At 41.8% G+C, this 23067-nt stretch overlaps 1 protein-coding gene across 3 annotated transcripts in view; it reads left to right on the forward strand.

The window, feature by feature from the left end:
* sae1 (SUMO1 activating enzyme subunit 1) overlaps positions 1-23067 on the forward strand; it is a 103530-nt gene that overhangs the window by 32368 nt on the left and 48095 nt on the right. For all 3 annotated transcript variants that reach the window (XM_068018848.1, XM_068018849.1, XM_068018846.1), the window contains exon 6: positions 16080-16185. In XM_068018848.1, the coding sequence (XP_067874949.1) occupies positions 16080-16185 (106 nt within the window). The remainder of the gene's footprint in view (positions 1-16079; positions 16186-23067) is intronic.

Consider the following 23067-nt stretch of genomic DNA (forward strand, 5'->3'; position numbering starts at 1 on the left):
CCCTCTGGGTAAAAAAAGTTCTTCCTCAAATCCCCCTTAAACCTCCTGCCCCTCACCTTAAACTTGTGTCCCCTCGTAACTGACCCTTCAACTAAGGGGAACAGTTGCTCCCTATCCACCCTGTCCATGCCCCTCATAATCTTGTACACCTCAATCAGGTCACCCCTCAGTCTTCTCTGCTCCAGTGAAAACAAACCAAGCCTATCCAACCTCTCTTCATAGCTTAAATGTTCCATCCCAGGCAACATCCTGGTGAATTGCCTCTGCACCCCCTCCAGTGCAATCACATCCTTCCTATAATGTGGCGACCAGAATTGCACGCAGTTCTCCAGCTGTGGCCTTACCAAAGTTCTGTACAACTCCAACATGACCTCCCTGCTTTTGTAATCTATGCTTCGATTGATAGAGGCAAGTGTCCCATATGCCTTTTTCACCACCCTATTAACCTGCCCTTCTGCCTTCAGAGATCTATGGACAAACACGCCAAGGTCCCTTTGTTCCTTGGAACTTCCCAGTATCAGGCCATTCATTGAATACTTCTGTGTCACATTACTCCTTCCAAAATGTATCACCTCACCAAATTCAGGGTTAAATTCCATCTGCCACTTTTCTGCCCATTTGACCATCCCGTCTATATCTTCCTGTAACCCAAGACACTCAACCTCACTGTTAACCACTTGGCCAATCTTTGTGTCATCCACGAACTTACTGATCCTACCCCCCACATAGTCATCTATGTCGTTTATATAAATGACAATCAATAGGGGACCCAGCACAGATCCCTGTGGTACGCCACTGGACACTGGCTTCCAGTCACTAAAACAGCCGTCTGTCGTCACTCTGTCTCCTACAGCTAAGCCAATTTTGAATCCACCTCATCAAATTGAATATTAAAACCTGCAGTAGGAAAATTTATTGAAGAAATGAAGTGGGGATCAGCAGAAATATTTGGTTAATATGTATTAAGAATGTCATGGCCCCTTTATGCAAATTGCGTGCAGGGACATAACAATCAAATGAAAAAATGCCATTCCACCTATTGATGCCCATACTCGTCGTTTTTTCTGCAAGTTAATCAGTCTACTGCCTTTTCCCATTTTAGTGTTGTTTCATAATTTGGTGTGTTTCCAATAAATTTCACAAGCCAGTTGATTTGTGTAAGGGAGGATAATGAAGATGTTAAAAAAGACTCTGCAAAAAAAAAAAAGTGGCTAGCACCGCAGCCTCACAGCTCCAGGGACCCGTGTTCGATTCTGGGTACTGCCTGTGTGGAGTTTGCAAGTTCTCCCTGTGACCGCGTGGGTTTTCGCCAGGTGCCCTGGTTTCCTCCCACAGCCAAAGACTTGCAGGTGATAGGTAAATTGGCCATTGTAAATTGCCCCTAGTGTAGGTAGGTGGTAGGGAATATGGGGTTACTGTAGGGTTAGTATAAATGGGTGGTTGTTGGTTGGCACAGACTCAGTGGGCCGAAGGGCCTGTTTCAGTGCTGTATCTCTGAATAAATAAATAAATAAAAGCTGCTGATTGTTGATTTTTTTAAAATTTGTTCACAGTTCTCTGAACTCTAGTTTTTGCAGTGTTATTGTCTGATCTGATCTGATTTGCCTTTTAGAGTAAGGTCATGAGGATCAGCAAGCTAACAAGTCTTGTGTGGTTTAGATTATTTTTATAATTCTATAATCTAGCATTTACAGACTAGTCAAAGCAGTGCTGCAACATAGAGTGGAATATCTTGTGGTATTGGTGTAAAGACCATTATTAAGTGTGTCCACAAGTGGCTTCATTTTCCAGGAAATGTGGTTTTTGTGGATCCTTCTCCTTTCAGAGAAGGCTGTGCTGCTTATCTAAAGATCTAGAGAACTATATCCTCTGTCCCCAGCAATCTTCGTTTCATGTCACTTCATGTGTTCTTGAGTAAGCCTCGTCAACTTTGTTTACTTGATATATTTCTAAATTAGTCTGTTAACTGTGTTGAAGTAATGGTGTCTATAAATAGAACTCCCCAGTAGGACTGTGGGTAACTTCAGTACTGAGCGTGGTACTGAATAGTATGGATTGGGGGGGAGGGGGCCAGTTCAAGTGCTGCCATTGGCTGTAACCTTCCTGTGATAAGGAGCAAGGGAATCTGCTCTGGCTGTTGCCTCAGTTCACTATATTGGTGATCTCTGCTGGATGAAGTGGACATTTCAAAAGGATCAGGCTTGACTGCCAGCGTCATTCCACAGTTGAGGAAAGACTTGCATTTGGGTGGTTATGGTTTTGGAAGAAAGCCCACTTAGCTGATTTGCTGGGGGAATTCTGGTTCATTCAGAACCATGCCACATCAGCACTCCAACACTTTTGTAAAAAGGGAGTAAAAAGAGTGTGGATTGGAGAAGAAATTTTAAATAACATCTATATAAATGTACATTAATTGTAGAATCCTGGTGCTTTATCTGGAGATTGTGGGGTGGGGTGCGGTGTTAAATCTGTGGCTGTGGAATTCATTTTGCTTAAATGCCACCTCGCCTGCAGGGATCTGAGACAGACTGGTAACACATTGCTGCTGATGTTACAAACTGACCTGGTGGAAGGGAACGTGACATGAGATGTTTATAAGCTGCTGTCTCTGATGTTGTGGTGCATTACAGCCATTTGGACCACTTAATTGAATTAAATAGCCTTGTGAATACTATTATTAGCCCCTTCGTTTTATCATATTTTTCTTTCAGGAAAAGAACAGCAAGCAATTTGTTATTAAATAGATTGAGATAAAACAAAAGCTGATTCTACTGCTTCAAGTACTGGACACTGACAGTTTAATAAGTAGGAACTTAAGACAAAACATCCAAATACTTTGAAACTAAACTGTGGATATCTGACCCCTTGTGAAATCTTGAATTTGCAAAATGGAAATGAGCACTTGGGATACAGATGCAAATCTTATCCCTGTTTAGCACGGTTGCTGCCAGTTTGATAAGAGTGTCTATACAGAATAGATACATTCCCATGAGAAGGAAAAATTCCAAGGGGGGGACCCGCCATCTGTGGTTAACCAGAACAGTTAAAGATAGTATCAAACTTAAAGAAAAAGCATATAATTGCGCAAAGATGGGAGGCAGGTCAGAAGATTGGACAGAATATAAAAAAAAAAGCAAAGAATGATTAAAAGATTGATAAGGAAGGTAAAGTTAGAGTACGAGAGAAAGCTAGCTAGAAATATAAAGACAGATAGTAAGCGTTTCTATAGATATTTAAAGAGTTAACAAAGTGAGCATTGGTCCTATAGAAAGTGAGTCTGGGGAATTAATAATGGATAATAAGGAGACGGCAGATGAATTGAACAGGTATTTTGCATCGGTCTTCACTATTGAGGATACAAGTAACATCCCAGAATTAGCTGTAAGTCAGGAAATGGAAGGGAGGGAGGAACTCAAGAAAATTGCAATCACCAGGGAAATGGTACTGAACAAATTGTTGGAGCTGCGAGCTGACAAGTCCCCGGGCCCTGATGGACTTCATCCTAGGGTCTGAAAAGAAGTGGCTAGTGAGATAGTTGATGTGTTAGTTTTAATTTTCCAAAATTCCCCAGATTTAGGGAAGGTTCCGCTAGACTGGAAAATAGCAAATGTCCCTTTTTTATTCAAAAAGGGAAGGAGATAGAAAGCAGGAAACTACAGGCCATTTAGCTTAACGTCTGTCTTAGGGAAAATGTTGGAAGCTGTTATTAAAGACGTTATAGCAGGGCACCTAGAAAAATTCAAGGTAATCAGGCAGAGTCAACATGGTTTTGTGAAATGGAAAATCATGTTTCACCAATTTATTGGAGTTCTTTGAGGGAGTTACATGTGCTGTGGATGAAGGGGAACTGGTGGATATATCGTACTTAGATTTCCAGAAGGCTTTTGATAAGATGCCACATCAAAGGTTATTGCAAAAAATAAAAGCTCCTGGTGTAGGGGGTAACATATTGGCATGGATAGAAGATTGGCTAGCTAACAAGAAACAGAGTAGGCATAAATGTGTCACTTTCTAGTTGGCAAAATGTAACGAGTGGTGTGCCACAGGGATCTGTGCTGGGGCCTCAACTTTTTACAATTTATATAAATGACTTCGATGAATGGAACGAAGGTATGGTTGCTAAATTTGCTGATGACACAAAGATAGGTAGGAAAGTAAGTAGTGAAGAGGACATGAGGCTATAAAGCGATATAGATAGGTTAAATGAGTGGGCAAAAATCTGGCAAATGGAGTATAATGTGGGAAAATGCAAAGTTGTCAATTTTGGCAGGAAGAATAACAAAGAAGCATATTATCTAAATGGTGAGAGATTGCGGAGCTCTGAGATGCAGAAGTATCTGGGTGTCCTAGTGCAGGAATCGCAAAACACTAGTATGCAGGTACAGCGCGTAATTAGGAAAGCTAATAGAACATTATCGTTTATTGCGAAGGGAATTGAATACAGAAGTAGGGAGCTTATGCTTCAGCTATATAGGGCATTCATGAGACCACATCTTCAGTACTGTGTACAGTCTTGGTCTCTTTATTTAAGGAAGGATGTAAATGCATTGCAAGCAGTTCAGAGAAGGTTTAGCAGACTGATACCTGGAATGGACGGGCTATCTTATGAGGAAAGATTGGACAGGCTTGGCATGTAACTGCTGGAATTTAGAAAAGTAAGAGGTGACTTGATTGAAACATATAAGCTGCTGAGGGGTCTTGACAGGGTGGATGTGGAAAGGATGTTTCCCCTTGTGGGAGAATCTAGAACTAGGGGTCATTGTTTAAAAATAAGGGGTTGGTCATTTAAGACCGAGATGAGGATACATTTTTTCTGAGGGTCCTGAGACTTTGGAACACTCTTCCTCAAAAGGCGTTGGAGCACAGTCTTTGAATATGTTTAAGGCAGAGGTAGATAGATTCTTGATAAGCAAGGGGGTGGAAGGTTATCGGGGGTAGGTGGTAATGTGGAGAAATCAGTTCAGCCATGAACTTATTGAATGGCGGAGGAGGCTGAGTGGCCTACTCCTGCTTTGAATTCATATGTTCGTACCAGTGTCTGTTGAAAGGCTTGAAATAGATTAATTTTACTGCAGTGTAAGTAAATTCACACATTAAATATTGCAGATGTGAATTGGCTCCAAATGACTACCACAGGTTGGCTACTAAGCACTATTCTAGCTTTTTCCAACTCCAGTTGAGCTTTTCACATGTGCACAAGCTGGAAATGGGCAAGTGAACTCTGATCAGTCCGGTCTGCACATCTTCTGTGGTGGAGGAAGGTGAGGACTACTGTGGAAAATAATAGGTTCAAATGTAGATGGTATGGTTTTGCAGTGACCAGTTTGAATGCCACTAGACTGGGTCTCGATTAAAGTGGTGTCTTGTTTGATGTGGCCATTTCAAATTGCCGACTGCCTACAAGGACTTTCTTGAAATCGGCAGCAAAGAGAGTTATGCAGGGCATTTGGCATGTGGAACATCAGCAGTAATGTTGCCCTAGTGAAAATATGCTGGTTAATCCTAGATGTCGTCTTTTTTTCTACTTCACTTAATACAATGATACAGCGCAGAAGGAGGCCATTTGATCCATCATACCTGTGCCAGCTCTTTGGTAGAGCTATCCAATTAGTTCCACTCTCCTCTTTCTCCATAGCCCTGCAGCAGCTTCCCTTTCAAATATTTATCCGTTTCCCTTTTGAAAGCTACTATTGAATCTGTTCCCTTCACCGTTTCAGATCACAAGAACACCAGAAATAGCAGAAGTAGACCATATGGCCCATCGAGCCTGCTCTGCCATTCAGTACAATCATGGCTGATCTTGGGCTTCAGTTCCACTTTCCTGCCCGCTCCCCATATCGCTTGATTCCCTGCAAGACCAAAACAAGAGATCACAACTCGCTGAAAAGAATTATGCTCTTCTCCCCTTTGGTGTTGCCAAATATCTTAAGTCTGTTCATGACCCACCTGACAGAGTAAATAAGGGGAAACTGTTTTCACTATCAAAATCCCTTCTGATTTTGAACACCACTTCTATTAAATCTGCCTGACCACCTCTGCTCTAAGGAAGACAATCTTAGCTTCTCCACAACAGCAAAACTTGCAATTATATAGCATCATTAATGTAGCAAAATTTCCCAAGGCTCTTCATGAGTGTAATCAAACAAAATTTGACATGGAACTACTTGAGTTATTATGGTAGATGACCAAACCCTTGGTCAAAGAGATTGGTTTTAAGGACCATTTTAAAGGAGAAGGGTGGAGAGATTTAGGGAGGGAATTCCAGATTAGTGCCCAGGCAGTTGAAGACGCAGTCATTTAATGATGCAGTGATTACAATCAGGAATGTTTGAGGCCAGAATTGGAGGAGCGCAGATATCTCGGCGAGTTCTGCAGTCTCTCCACATAACTGACGTTCCTCCTCCCTGGTATCATTCTGTTACATCTCCTTTCCAAGCCTCTCCTCTTCCACAAACTGTTGATTTTTGCTGGGATACAGCAAAAGCTGGCAGCCCTCTGTTAGCTTGACCAAACAACTGCCCTCGCGTTCCCTCCCTCCTCCCTTGTTCCTTTTGCATTATCCCCTTCATAGTTGAGCATCAGCAGTGAGACTTGTTTCAGCACCAGACTAGTTAGAGTACTTTCATTTTTTTTAAGTTAAAATGTGCAGTCTCACTGGGAAAAGAATTCTGTTTGAATTGATTCAGTACTGTCCACTTTTGCTGATTCTGCCACTAGTCGGTGCTGTTGTTTTGGAGCCTGATTTGCTGTTTTTCTGTGTATTAATCAAATCAAGATCTCGCCTGAATCAAATGCTTCACCATTTTTGCAAATGACACAATAGATGTCTTGAATACTTGTAGATTTATTTTTTATTTTGTGGTAATTCATTTGTTTGATTTGAGGCAGATCTAATAAATTCCACTTCATAGAGCACAAGAACTAGGAGTAAGCCATACAGCTCCTCCAGCCTGCACCGTCATTCAAACAGATTATGCCTGATGTTTGACTTCAACTCCACTTTTCTGCCCAATCCCCATATCTCTTGATTCCCCTAAAGTCCAAAGATCTATCGATCTCTGTCTTGAATAGAATCTACAACTAAGCATCCACAGCTCTCTGGGGTAAAGAATTCCAAAGATTTGCAACCTCTGAGTGAAGAAATTGCTCCTCATCTCCGTCTCAAGGGTTTCACCCATTATCCTAAGATTTTGCCCTGATGTCTACCCTGTCGAGCCTCCTCAGAATCTTGTATTGTTTCAACTTCATTGCATAGTGCACGTAAAAGGGAAGGATTTGTGTTTGTATAGTGCTTTTCACAACCTCAGAACATTGCAAAGTGCTTCACAGCCAATGAAATACTTTTGAAGTGTAGTCACTATTGTAGGAAACGTTACATACCTAGATACTGTTCCACAATACATCTAATTACTGCAGAAAAACCGAAAGTTCTGGAAATACTCAGCGGGTCAGGCAGCATTTGTGGAGAGCGAAACAGTTAACGTTTTAGGTAAATAACCTATGTTTCTTTCTCCACAGATGCTGCCAGACCTGCTGAGTATTTCCAGCACTTTTGGTTTTTTACTTCTGGTTTCCAGCATCTGCAGTATTTTCCTTTTGTAATTACTGCAGGACTAAGTGAAATGCAGTGTCTGTGATACCCTTGAGGCAACCTTCTGTCTTGAAAGACAAAAGTGTAAGATCCAAAACAAGTCTGTTACTTAAACTGCATGCAATATAGCGAGTGACTAAAGAGTCCAATTCTCGACTGACAGTGCTAGCCACGGGTGGTACAAGTGTAAATCTCAGGGCCACATGATGAAGTCAACACAGAATTAATTGTTTTTCCTTTTTCCTGTTTTCTCTTTCCTCTCTCTCTCTCTCTCTCTCTCTCTGTCAACTACTTCTCTTCAGCCTCTTTGGTTCCCTAATGCAGTGAAGCCCTCCAGTGTGACCTGTTAGCCGCATCATCTTTAGTTTGTGGTATTGATATTAAAAATTTAAGTCTCTCTCTCTTGCAATCATCTTTGAACATGAGCGAGCTCGGCCCAGTGACCTTGAAGCATCTGCAAATTCTTGTGCAAAAGATCCTTTGGGTTACGCCCATGTTCCTGTTCACCCATCATCCGTGTGCCCGCTGACCTATATTGGTTTCCAGTCTGGCAACGCCTCGACTTTAAAATGCTCATCCTTGTTTTCAATTCTGTGCATGGCCTCACCTTTCCAGCCCTACACCCTCCAAGATACCTGCACTGCTCCAATTCTGCCCTCTTGTGTATCCCTGATTTAAATAGTTCTGCCATTGGTGCTGTTCCTTTAGTTGCCTGGGCCCCAAGGTCTGGAATTTCCTCCCTAAACCCCTCCAACTCTTTTAAAACGCTACCTCTGTCCCAGTTTCTCCTTATGTGGCTTGATGTGAAATTTTGTTTGATTGCTCTTGTTAATTACCTTGGGATGTTTTACTATGCTAAAGGTGCTATATAAATGCAAATTGTTGTTGACCTAGATAGCCAAGTTACTGGAGGCATCTGTGTTTGAGAAATGTTATTGAACTTAGCAACTTAGTTTCCTCAAGTACTTTGGGGCCAGGAATGTTGTTCCCACTTGATATTTAGAATATGGTGGAGGCAGTAAGTGTGGGAATAATTGACTCTTCCTTCAGGCATGCTGTGGATGGTTCAGGTCTCAGTCATTCAGCAGTGTGCTCAGAGCACATGTTTGGCATGCCTGTACCTTGCTGCTCGATGCTAATTGCCTGTTGTTCCACACACGTGCTTAGTCAATTAATTGAATGTGTTTGCTACCTTTCTGGTACAAGAGCTCATCAACTCGAGAATATTAGGTCTTTAATATTAGATTTATTCAATATCCTTTGTTGGAACATTGTGTCAGTGGTGATGATTGAGTTCTGAGATGTAAATAAGTATCAGGTCTGTCACCTTCTGAGACCAAAAGCAGGTTAATATTCTCAGGTAGGAGGCTGCAGTAGAATTCAATAACATTGTGATTTTGTACACCTGTCAGTGTTTTATTGGTTTAAAAATTGTGCATACTTAATGTGGCTCTGCTGTAGTGTGTACCCGAAGACCTTTTCTGAATGTGCTTTCTACTAGTGTTGCACAGATACAATAGATTTCCATATTTTAAGTTCCATATAAACTTGTGCATAATTACATTTTAGAGTCAGAGATACAGCACTGAAACAGGCCCTGAGAAATGAGATTCATTGGAGCATCAGTGTGCATCGACTATAGTTTGTCTCGAGTGAGTTTCCTTGACAGTGATTCACCTATGATATGTATGATATTTGAGGTAACTTTCACATGGCAATTGGTATTAAATAATTTTTAAAGCCGTGTTCAGGAGAAAATAACTCTAATTCAAACAGAGTGCTAAAGGCATACAGAGTTAAATAATAGATATGCAGCAATGGTTACAACATATCATCTGATTGAGGGATTAAGACGTTGACCTAAATAGCAAACAGCAAAGCTCATAACAGCCATATGAGCTCAGATTAGGTTACAGGCTTGTAGACACTCCCTGGTGTTCTGTTTAACACAGATCCTGACTTTAAATTTGGGAGAGGGAATTCTGTCCCGAGTCTGTTCTACTAGTAGTGACTGTTACTACAGGTGTTACTTACCTGTGTACTCCATATCTTTAGTAGGCTACCATTTTCACAGATTAACAATCATTAACATAAATTTCAACTGTAGGTGATCCACTGAATGTACTTTTCCCAACTTCTAAGTTGTACAGAAAATAAAGAATCTCATTGAGGGGTTCAGGTAATCTAAAAATGAGAGAAGCTAGGATTCAGATAAGATTAGAGCCCTGAAATTAATCATATGCATTTCATTTTACTTGGTATTTTTTCTTTTGCTAGTAGTATTGTGGGAGATGCCGATAGCTAGTGATCTAGAATTAATTACCTAATTGAATAGAGGTCAGATAACTAATCTATTCAGTGTGTGCGGATTGGTGGAGAAGTTGAGTTTAGGAGGTCAGACTGCAGTCTTTCTGGGGATGTCCGGTGAGGTGTTTTTTTTTTTTGCTGTCTCCCCCTCTTGACCCTTGCGGAGGTCTGGTTCCATGGGTACTGACCATCCTTTTATTTCATCTTTCATGAGATGTGAACATCGTTGACGAGGCCAGCATTTATTGCCTATCCCTAATTGCCCTCGAGAAGGTGGTGGTGAGCCGCAGTCTTGAACCGTTGCAGTCCATGTGATGTAGATGCATCCGCAGTGCTGTTAGGAAGGGAGTGACAGGAATTTGACCCAGCGACAGTGAAGGAACGGCGATATAGTTCCAGGTCAGGATAGTGTGTGACTTGATGACCTTGCAGGTGATAGTGTTCCTATGCGCCTGCTGCCCTTGTCCTTCTGGGTGGCAGAGGTCACAGGTTTGGAAGGTGCTGTTGATCCAGTCATGTGTAGACCTAGATGCTATTGGCAACCAGAAATAGGAACTCGGATACTCCCTCCTCCATCTCTATCTCTACCTCCCTCCAGCACCACCAATTAAAGCCTGAGTCGGGTATAAAATTAAAACCCGACCCGATCACAGCCAACCCGAACCCAAGTCCTTTAATTTCTTTCCACACCTGACCCAATCCGAATATCCTTCATCCGTTCCGGCAGCAGGCTATTCCTGCAGATAAGTTGTGGGGAATCGTGGGTAAGCCTGATCCCGTGACTTCCTGGAAGCAGCACTGTCCTGTCCAGCCCGACCCAACCCGAGCCCAAATGCTGGACTCGGAATATAGACCCGACCCAACATGTGTTCGGGTCGGGTAGCCAGGCTTTACCACCAATTGCAACAGCCTTATTGTCACTCATCTATTGAGATTTGCTAACTGAACAGAAACCTAGGATGTTCCTGCTCTGTGGTTCAGTAACCCACTGTCTCCTGCAACTGAACTTTCGAACCTTTTTTCCTTTTGTGATATTCACACATTGAGATTACCGGATGATGTCGTGGCTGGCTGAGATATTACATTGTGACTTCTGGGATGATGGGAGGTATAGATTTAACCCTGGATGAGAATGTTGCCTCTTGGATTGTGGGGTGTTGGTTTCAGTGCACCTCTCACTGATGAGATGCAAGTGTCTCCTGAAGTGTAAGAGTTTGCATTGCATCTTGTCAGTTCTTGGTGGGTACAAGTGCACATTACAAAAACTGCTCATAATTCATTACAATTTAGTAACATATAAATAGATTAGATTAAAAGATTGCAAAATTTTAGTACAGTAAAGGTCTAAATTTCTTCTGCTTAACTGCTTCTAGAGAATGAAGAGCTGAACTATCTAAATGATCATGACAGTAAGAATTTCAAAACTAGTTGCATTTAGATAGCGCCTTCATTAATGAAACATCTCAAGGTGCTTCACAGGAACATTATCAAACAATAATAAAAGCATAATACTGCAGATGGAAATCTGAAATAAAAACAAAATGCTGGAAATACTTAAGAGAAGCAGAGTTAACGTTTCAGATCTGTGTAAAGGTCAGAGACCTGAAACGTTAACTCTGTTTCTGCCTCCACAAATGCTGCCAGACCTGCTATGTTCAGCGCTTTGTTTTTTTATTTAATTATTAAACAATGTTTGACACCAAGTCGCATGAAGGTAAAATGCTTGGTTAAGGACAGTCTTAAAGGAAACGAGAGGCAGTGAGGCTTAGGGCCTATGGAGCTGATGGCGCAGCCGCCAGTGGTGGCGCGATTAAATCGGGGATGTGCAAGAGGCCAGAATTCGAGGAATGCAGAGATCTTGGAGGGTTCTGGGGCTGAAGGCAGTTACAGAGGTGGGGGTGAGAGGCCATGAAGGGATTTGAAAACAAGGATGCGAAATTTAAAACTGGCTCCTAGTCCGGCAACGCCTCAATGTAGGTCCCTTTTTCCAGGTACAGAAGGGAGTCGATGAAATTTTCTCTCCCTGTACTGGCAGTGCAAGTGTTTCCTCTTTGCCTCATCATTGTTATCGTCATACTGATTCTCTATTTTCATTTCTAATGTTTGAGTCTAAAATTTGACAGTAATGCTGTGTAAGGCATGTTAGGCTTTTCATCACCAAGCAGGTGATCTGAATAGTCATTTGGTAGTACAGAACTTGAGTATTGCTGAAAACAGAGACATTTTGTTGAAGCTTTTTGTCTTTCATTCATCAGGACAATTCGCAAGAATACCAATGTTGAGAAGAGAGTGCTGATTGGTTGGCAAGTGGACTCTGGTAGAGGTGTTGCCATGGAGAATGCACCAGTTTATGGTGACTGACAGTTAGCCGCCAAGCTTTGTTTGGAATTTAAACCAGGCAGCTTGACTCTGGTCAAGGCATTGCCCTGAGGAATGAATCAGCCAACGGGTGTCACTTATTTTGTTTAGCTGAAACAGGCACAATGTGTGTGCATGTTTTTTCTATCTGCAAAGAACAGGGCTGTGTATTATGTGTAGCTTCCAGTATGTGCAAATGTGCCACACTGCGAGCCCAACTGACAATCTTAAATTGGTTATCAGCGTAATTCTTAGCACACTGAGGATTATTTAGCAAATGTTGACCAATCACGGGAACACATTTAATGTTGGACACTGTTTTGAGTTTTGCAAGCACGGGCTGGTTGGTCATTTTCGGCCCTGAAAAGTGCCCACTCTACCTCCTATTACCCTGAAAAGGGTAATTATCCCAAAAATATGAGTAACAGGTGAAGCTCGCTGTTTCACGCTGCTACTATGCAGTAGCAACATGTGTGGTGGTCGCCACAAACAGGATGCTGCTGTTAAGCCAAAAAGACGTTCTGTCTATCACACGAATGAGTAATGTGATATATGAATTTCAATGCCAGTGTGAAGTTAGATATATAGGCCGTATGTCCCAAAGACTGGCGGATCATATCAAACAACATGTCCCTTCTGGCAACAAAAAAATGTACAGGCTGTACCCAACCAGCCTATGCTTGCAAAACTCAAAACACAGTGTCCAACACCGATGTGATTCTACGATTGGACAATATTTGCTAACTAATCCTCCGTGTGCTAAGAATTACGCTGACAATTTAAAATTGTCAGCTGGGCTCGCAGTGTGGTGCATTTGCGCCTACTGGAAGCTACATATATTATTACACAGGGCCCTGTTCTTTGCAGACAGAAAGAACATGTACACACATTGTGCCTGTTCCAGCTAAAGAAAATATGTGACAGCCATTCGCTGGTTCATTCCTCAGGGCAATGTCTTGACCAATCGGAGACAAGCTGCCTGGTTTAAATTTCAAGCAAAGCTTGTTAGTTAACTGGTGCATCCTCTGTGGCAATGCCTCTACCAATCAGAGCCCCCTTGCCAACCAATCAGCACACTCTTCTCATAGTATAAATTTTGTTGCTTTCCCTTACTCTTGCGAATTGTCCTGATGAGTGCAAAATGAAAAGCTTCGACAAATGTCTCTGCTTTCGGCAATACTCAAATCTTGATCTAATTGGCATTCTCATGGACTGTTAAAACCTTGTCTGAAAAGTCAAAAGAAAGCTGCTCCAGAATTTTATCTTTACGACCTAATCATGCTCATCATTGCAACTAAGAACAAACACCAGCAAAACAATAAAGATTTGAGCTTTGCCATCAAATAATCATTCAAATGGAAGAGCACAAATTATAAACTTTTATACTAAAGAAGCCTGTCTTCCAACCCTTTTCCCATGGAAAACTCTGCTGCTTGTAACCTTTTCCACACTAACTCCTACTCTTCTCTTCTGTCACCCCTTCCACCCCTGCTTTGGATCCCGGTAATCAAAAATTAAAAAATTCTCGTTCCTGTCTTTAAAACCCTTTTCCCCCTCTCCATTTCCATGACCTCCCTAAGCCATGTAAGCTCAAGCTCTCTGTCCCTCTGACTTTGGCCTCTCATGGGTCTCCCCTCCCTTCACTCTACCACTGGAAGTCATGCCTTAAGCCACCAAGTCTGGAATATTCTTCCATCTTCCCTTCACCATCTCCTTAAAAGACCTCTGTAAAACCCATCTCTGCTCACCGTTCCAAATCTTTGCTCAGCACCCATGATTCACTGGAGGTGTCTTGGGACATTTTTATGTAAATACAAGTTGATTTGTTTTAGTGGCTGTGTGAATGTGGATAAGGGAAGGAAAATGTTGTGTTTACCATTTTGAGTTGTACTGAAGTTAGAGCATTAAACCTATCTTCAAGAAGCCGAGTGATGTAGCATGTCCAGCTTTTATGTTTTTTAAAAATCTTTTAAGAGCGTTAAGATTTTCACTGCAAGAACACTGCTATTATCTTCCAATTAATTCCCCTTCCTGAATTGTTAAATCTCCTGAATAACCTAAACAGATCAGATAATCGTGTTTATGATAACTTGAGATGTTGGATAGGCTTTCCCTTTTCAGCTTCTCATTACTGAAGGCCCCAGCCAGAAATAATGTAACATACCCAATCCGATGACACAAATGTGGCAATTATTGTAAATGTTGACACAAGCTCTGGTAATTAGGCTGGAATAAGAATACTCTAGTACTTTCAAAGGGGCTTAACCAACGGTCTATCAAGTGGCTCATATTAAAGGTGGAATGTAGCCATATGGACTACTTCTGATGCACTGATTTTTTTTTTCTTGGTGTGATAGCTAATCTCCTTCTGCATTTGGTTTCAATATCCCTGAGCTAGAAAGGGCAAATGAATGAGTGTTCTCACTTGTGTTTGGATATCGAATGAAGATTTGATCAGACGAGACTCAAAACAACACAAATAAAGCAACTCACCATGGTCAAATTAAATACTGCATTGATTTCATGATATTACATTAAAGGTGCTGTATAAATATAAGTTGTTAATTTATCCACACAAGTTAAGGCATGAGGATATGGCAGATGAGCTAAATAGATACTTTGCATCAATTTTCACTTCTGGAGGTGCTTGACACGAGCATTATGGTACCAGCTTTGAGCTCATGCTGCATTCAGCTTCACTGTTCTGCCCCACCCTTCCCAAGCCCTTGACTTCCAGGATGACTTTCTTGAAAGAGAATCGAAATGTTTGGGGCGCCCCAATTGTGTGTATCTCGCCCTGCCGACCATGTACCGTCTTATTCTGCAAGCAGAGAAATAGTGCAAAGAGATATTGAAGCATGTTGAGAAATGACTGTCCTACAGCAACATAGGTAAATTGCATGCTTGCTTGAACTTTAGGATTGGATATTTCTACTGTGAATCCCCTTTTAAGAATTGTTGCTGTGAATGCAGGTTTGATAGTTGTAAGTAGACTGTATATCCTAAGTATTTTCATTGGTACATATTATTCTTTTGGCTTCTTCCTTGCATTATCTCACTTTTCCAAGCACAGTTTGTAAATCCTCACCTCACTTTCCTCTCCCTGGATGGCTGTGCAGTTCAACAGTAAACAGCCCCAATGTGTTTCACCAGTACTGTTAATGAATACAGCACGGGCGTTAATGACTTAGCATTCTACTGAAATCTGAGAGATCAGAAATTAAGGAACTTTCACTCTCTGCCTGAGAAATCTCAATGTTCAGTTACTTCTTAGCTAGTGCACCGACTGTTCGATGCCAGTGTGTGTTGGGTATACAGCAGTAGTGAAAGGCTACTAGGTATGAAGGGGAACTGATAGATTGAGAGAAACTATTTCTGCTGGTTGGGGAGTCTAGGACTAGGGACATAACCTGAAAATTAGAGCCAAACCTTTCAGGAGTGAAGTTAGGAAAGCATTTCTACAAGCAAAAAGTAGTAGTTTGGAACTCCCGCAAACAGCAATTGATGCTGGATCAATTGTTAATTTTAAATCTGAGATTGATATCTTTGGTTAACAAAAATCCAAGTGATACAGAGCAAAGGTGTATATATAGAATGAGGTCCCAGATTAACCATAATCTCATTGAATGGTGGAACAGGCTCAAGGGGCGAAATGGCCTTCTCTTGTTCCTGTTACTTTTCTGACGTTTTGCAACCTGCTCAGCAAGAGCCCTCCTAGTGTTTTATTGCAGTTACTGCAGGTAAGGAATTGTTTGAGAAAATTCTATTTGCCAGTGTTCAATTGAGTGATTTTTTTTTACATTCCTGTTTTTTCTTGAACCAGACAGTGAGTTTTTGCCCCCTTAAGGAAGCACTGGAAGTGGATTGGAGCAACGAAAAGGCAAAGATGTGTCTGAAACGCACCCCAAGTGATTATTTTCTTCTGCAAGGTAAAGGAACAACCTGTGTGCCTTGTACATGGGCAAAGCACAGTTATGCTGGGGTTTTGTACCACAAGTGCTTTGAGTTGAAACTGAATACTGTAGTTTGGAATGCCGTACCTAACTTTCTTCTCTCCCTGTGCCTTTTATATTGTGGCCCCAGATCCATCGTGCTCCAGCTGTAGTTTATCTTTATTGTTCGTTTCTGGGATGCGGACGACCCTGACAAAGCTGCTGTTGTTGCCCTAGTCATTTTTTTTAAACGACAGAGTGGTTTGCTAGGCTGCTTCAGAAGTCATTGAGTCAACCACTAAACATTGGGTTGAATTCACTGTAGGATGCATTGATATCCAGTGACTCCCTTGCTTGGAGTGTCTACGTGAGACACTAGGAGGGCAACATTTCGACATTGTTTATCTTGACTCACGTGAATAAAACTTGGGAAAATATTGATGGTATCCACCACTTGTTTAATCATGTCCCAGAAAGAGTCAGTGACTTCAAGCCAGGATGGGGAGAAAACTTATTGTAGATTTTCAATGCTGATTTTAAAAGGTTAATACCTCTACCTCACTTAAAACGTAGAAGATTATCCAGTTCCATTAACTGCTGGATAATTCAATCCAGAGTAAGCAGGAAAAGGAGCTGCAGATAGTTACATAGTTGGTAATTCTGCAATTGGTCGCATTACTGCCTATTGATAACATGGGGTTTTTTTTGGCCTCGTCTCAAGACAATAGATGCTACGTGACTGATGTCGTGTGATTGTAATATAGTTAACTAGTTAAATGACTAATGTAATTCAAATTATATTGTGTTCTATCTACCACATTGTCTCTCTGTCTGTCTCTCTGTCTGTCTCTCTGTCTGTCTCTCTGTCTGTCTCTCTGTCTGTCTCTCTGTCTGTCTCTCTGTCTGTCTCTCTGTCTGTCTCTCTGTCTGTCTCTCTGTGTCTCACTCTCCTTATTCTTTCTGATTTTCTGTCTTTCTATCTAATATTCCGGTTTGTGGAGTCCGGAACGAACAAAGACACAACCACTGTTAATGGCCTGAAATTCTGCATTAATTTTAAAATGAAATTGTCACCTTATTTCTTGAAGAATGAGCTTTGCATTGGTTAAATGTAGGACTTGGGACAGAGATCAAGAGAACCTTATTTTCTTTTTGCATAAAGGGTTGGTAGGCCATGGAATGTATTGTTGTCGTTGATGATTGAATCAGAAACCATTTAAGCAGAGCTTTAGAGAATGTTTAATAGGTTAGATAGGTGGTTGGGTGGGGGAGGGAGGGAATTAAAGGATATGGGAACATTGGATTAGGACTATTCATATGGAAGGAACTTCAACATGGACTTGGGCCAGGTAACTTACTTTCTTGTAGCTCGATGTTAAGGCTGTAGGTATACTGCTGTGCTGATGGAAGGCTGGCAGTCAGCAGCTTACAGCTGGTAGCACTCCATTTATACTACAAGTTGTGAATTTGCATTAATTCCACTGAGTGCAGGTGCGCAGAACTCTTTGCTGCGATATCTAATGGACCTTCCTGAACCTACAACAGAAGTTGTACTTCATGTGAAATGGAACCCAGGTGGCATGAGCGTGACTTCCTGCGGAGACCCTCATCAATGAGTCAAATTAGGATCAGTCTGGGGTGGCACAGTCACTTTTGCATTGTATGGACATCATGTGAACAGCTAGAAAGAAAGGTGAGAAAATACCATCAAATCCACTCCATCCAACCAGAGGTGCCACCTGGCACAGACGTGATATGCTGTCTTTTAGTAGAGGTTTTAAAAAATAAAAACTGGCAAGATTCCTCTGACTCAATGAAACAAAGCTGATGGAGTCTATGGTTACCCGTAACTCAGCTCAACCACAGCTAACTATTAACTTTCCCCTTATAACCCAAAGTATCCTCTTAAGAACTTGTCACATTACCTGTTAAAGCTCTGTGGTAACTTCATACTGTGTGTCTCTGAAGCTTATCCACAGGGTGTTGGTTTTCAGAAGAAATATTTCCTGACATGTAAATGAATTGACTAAAAGTTTAGCTGTGTGGGGAGGTGTTAAATAGAACATAGAACAGTACAGGCCCTTTGGCCCACGATGTTGTGCCGAACCTTTAACCTACTCTAAGATCAAACTAACTACCTACCCTTCATTCTACTATCATCCATGTACTTATCCAAGAGTCGCTTAAATACCCCTAATGTATCTGCTTCTACTACCACCGCTGGCAGCGCATTCCACGCACCCACCACTCTCTGTGTAAAGAACCTACCTCTGACATCTCCCCGAAACCTTCCTCCAATCACCTTAAAATTATGCCCCCTAGTGATAGCCCTTTCCACCCTGGGAAAAAGTCTCTGGCTATCCACTCTATCTATGCCTCTCATCATCTTGTACCCCTCTATCAAGTCACCTCTCATCCTTCTTCGCTCCAATGAGAAAAACCCTAGCTCCCTCAACCTTTCTTCGTAGGACATGCCCTCCAGTCCAGGCAGCATCCTGGTAAATCTCCTCTGCACCCTCTCTAAAGCTTCCACATCCTTTGTATAATGAGGCGATCAGAACTTTGATGATGCGCTCCCCCCGCCCCCTGCGCAGAGACTTACCTGCTCCCCTCTCCCCACCAGTGTCCGTCTCGGATCTGCAGATGGAGATCCGAAGGGGCGGAAGTGCCAGCCACCGGCACCAATATCGAAGCGGAACGGACGGCAGAAGCGGGTAAGTAAGTAATTCCTTCATTTGCATTTTAAGTATGTAAATTTGGCTCTCGTCGCTGAGCAGCTGGGGAACCGCTGCGAGGCCTTGCTGCTGCTGGCAATTTCAGGCCAGGCCTTCCCTGCTTCAAGGTCTGTGCTGGGCCTCTGCCAGAGGCATTTTCCAGTTCACCCTGCTACGACCCCTGACATCGGGCTGTAAAATCCAGCCCAAAGGGTTTACTGACAACATAGATCTTGCAGCACCCTTTTGGCCCATATTCCTGGAACCATAAAGACCTTGGATTTATACATCTCACTGCTCTGGGGCATTCCAAAGCAAGTCACAGCCCTGGAAGTACTTTTGTAATGTTGGGAATCTCCCCTGAAGAGCTGCGCATACTGGCAGGCAACATTTTATAATCAAATGACTGCAGAATGTGTGTACTGGTCTCCTGCAGTTATGTTTCTGTATGATATTGGTGACATTAAACTGAATATGCAAGTGACAGCACTGGTGAAATAAATCTGTTGGACAAAAAAACTGTCAAGCGGGCATAATTTAGCAGGGTCTGAGATGTTGCCTGTGCAATCGTATAAAACTAGATTGTTCGTTTAGAATGTGGAGAGAAGTTAAAAGAATTTTTTTGCAAAAGGTTGGAACATGAAATGCTTTGTCACAGGAAGTGGTTCAGGTTGAGACAAACCAATGAGTCTTTAATGGAAAATTATCTAAATATTTGAAGCAGAAGAAGACACAGGGTTATGGGGAGAGAGTGGTATTGCTTCTGGATTACTTTAGCAAAAAGCCAGCACAGACATAATGGGATGAATGGCTACATTCTATGCTGTAAACTTACTGGTTCTGTAGTGAGGTGCCTTCCTTCATCTCTCTTCCCCTAATTTCTTATCAAATATTCGTATCAAAAGTATTTTTTTGCAACAACATTTTGTTCAAAATGTGTTATTTTATTTTCAGTTCTAACTCTAAGAATCAGTCATAAATAACTGAAGCCCAGTTTCCTGCTGCAGCGTTTAGTATTTCCATTGTCCATGCTGCTTGGTTACTCAGCTGCACAGAGGCTGCAGACAGCATTCCTGCTATCCCACCTGCTTCAGCACAACATCATTGCTTCCTCTCATACAAATACTTCTAAATGCCTTCCAAATCAATTCACCAAAACACCACCTGTGCTGAAACTAAAAGGCCACTGAAGTTTTACCAAAACAGCATTTAACAAACCTTCAGGTGTTTTTTTTTTGTTGAGTTTACACAGCTGCTTTCCTTGTTGTGATATTTGGTGCAATGGTCAATGCACATTGCATTTTGGGTGTGTATCCTTAATAACTTCCACTGATTCGACGAGCCAAATTGTTCCGCCATATACACAGTAATCCATGTAGTTATCTGAAAATTTCTTTCTCGTCTTTTGAGAAATATAGTAAGTTGGAGAAAAGTAAAACGACTAGAACAAGTTAAATAGTGTCTTGTGGGACATAGGGTGATAAGTAGCATGGGAGCAGTGTGTTAGGTTAATGCAATGTGGCACAGAAATATTAGAAAGTCTCCGATTTATATAGCACGTTGTAACATCTCTCTGAAATTTGTCAATGCTTCAGAAAACATTGTTTAGAAAAATAGTGGCTGTTACTTAGGCAAACAAAGCAGCTATTTGCGCGCACAGTAATATTGCACAACCAAATAGATGAATGAACAGTAACTTTGTTTCTGGTGGTATTGAGGGAGGAATGTTGGCCACAGTTCCAGGTGATGGTCATTGTTCTTTGCTGCAGTGCCGTGGGATTTTATATTGTGTGTCTGAATCAGCAGAGCAGGGAGATGGAGCCTCTGGTTTAATGTTTCAGCTGGAGACCAGCACACTGCACAGTGCAGCACTCCCTCAGTACTGCATCGAACTGTTAGGCTAGATTATGTAGTCAAATCCAGCAGTGGGTCTTGAACTTAGATCTTTCTGAACCAAAGGTAAAAGTAATGTGAGCCAAACTGAGCAACATTGCGTGGAAAATCAAGTATAATTCCCTCTGTTTGAGCCAGTGTCAAGTAAGATGAATCCAATTTAAGTTGCAAGTGATTTAAACATATCAAGTATATTGATCTGGAGCATTGTGTGTGCCACCATTGCACAAAGAGTGTTCAGTCATCCATCAGGACGCTAGTATTTTCTAAGTAGTCTTATTGCCAGCATCCTGACTGAATAAAGAGACTTAACAATGGTTCAGGCACATCAGGCTGTCACAAGAGTACTTGCCCAGACATGTGAGGCAGTGAACCAGCCAGGACAGAGGAGATGGGTAAGAGTACAAAAGACCAGATGGACTGACTATTGAAAGAGACTGTGTGTCATGATGTGGACAGAAGCAAAAATAATGGCTTTGGGCCAAGCCACATAGGCAAGACTTGTATTGAAAGCCTCCTCTCTTGTGTTCTGTACGAATATACAGACTACTACAAGTACTTCTTTACAAGCGGTGCAGAAAGTGTAAGCACGAGGGCATGCTACAAGGACAACTTCTAAATAGTTTCTTTTAAGAGGAAGGATAAACAATGTAGGTTATGTTTCTGTGATTGTAGTTTGAGAAATTGATTATTGTAATTCTTCTTAAAGTTGTAACACCAGTGTAGTACTGAGCCATGAAGACTACAAGGCTGCACGTTTGACTCCTGCTGAGTTTGCTGATCTTTAGTCAAATCAGCAAATTGGTCTTCATGGTCCTGGTCTAATTGTTATCCAGTGATCTTTACCAGAAAGTGCATGGTGGATGATGACAGAAACAGGGTTCATTGTGACGCCCTTTCTAATCGATTAGCCTACTGCCCCTGGCAGTCTAGGGTTGCATGCAGAATGCACAAGTTACTGAACACTAGTAGAAGTCACTGCCTTCAAGAGAAGAGGATTTTTAAAAATTCCTATATGATCCCATGGTATTATCTGAAGAGCAGGGGAGTTCTCCCCTGTATTTTGGTCCATATTTATCCCTCAACTAACATCACTAAAAATCAGATTTTATGGTCTCTTATTTCATTGCTATATGTGGGTTCTTGCCGTACCGAAATTGGCGGCTATGCTTCCTGCATTACAACAATGACTACGCTTCAAAAAGTGCTTCGGGTTGTAAGGAGCTTTGGGACATCCTGAGATTGTGAAAAGTGCTAGATATTCAAGATAGAGGTCAATAGAGTTTTGAATGCTAAGAGATTTGAGGGATATGGGGATAGTGCAGGAAGGTGGAGTTGAGGTAGATCAGCCATGATCTTGTTGACTGGTGGAGCAGGCTAGAAAGGCCAAATGGCCTCCTGTAGCCCTATTTCTTATGTCCTTATAAATGCAGGTTTTTTATTGATACTGTTGAGGCGCATGCAGAGCTTAATGGCCAATTAATTGAGTTATCTGCGGACAGATGATGGTCATGGAGTTGTACCCTAGAAAGGAATTGTCTTTTGGGGAGTCAAAAGATGGAGAGTAAATTGGTGCGGTGGAGAGGTTACGTTTGTTTTCCAGCCTAAAATCTCCAGTCCAATGCCAGATACTTGGAAGAGCTTTACTATGAGAGTCTAATATAATATAAACTTAAACAATGAGATACAGTTGCTTTGCTAACTTTGGTTAACTGAGAGCATTTGAAGCACTTGGTGACAGCTATGCTGATAACATCAGCACTATTATTAACAGTATCTGGTGAATAATAATGAAGTACTCTGCTGTGTGGAAGCTGCCCTGTGGAAAAAGCCGTGGGTGTTGCAGCTAACAGCTTCAAGGTTGATGTGCACAGCCAGCAAGCAGCCTGCAGGAAACCAGGCTAGGTTAGGTGATGTAATTAGGAAGCTGATGGGGCAGAGAAATCATGATTGGAATCTAAAGACAACTCTCTGGCACATACCATTGTTCCATGATGTTACCATTTAACACTGTGAGTGCTGAATACCTGTATACCTTGTAGCAAAAAAGTGCAGAATTGAGTGAAGAGATTCTAGAGCATATGCTCAATACTGCTTTCTAATTTCACCTATAGGTCAGGGAGTTGGGTTAAATGCAAAGGGTCAAATTATTTTGCTTCCAGCATTGGATTCTCCAGCTGCAGCACCAGAAGAAATACAGCAGGAATTTTTTTGCCCTCCCCTGCTCCCATTGGGACCTTTTGCTTAAAGCATTACATAGGCATCAGATAAC

This window comes from Heterodontus francisci, chromosome 40 (assembly GCF_036365525.1).
Source record: "Heterodontus francisci isolate sHetFra1 chromosome 40, sHetFra1.hap1, whole genome shotgun sequence".
NCBI classification, from domain to species: Eukaryota; Metazoa; Chordata; class Chondrichthyes; order Heterodontiformes; family Heterodontidae; genus Heterodontus; species Heterodontus francisci.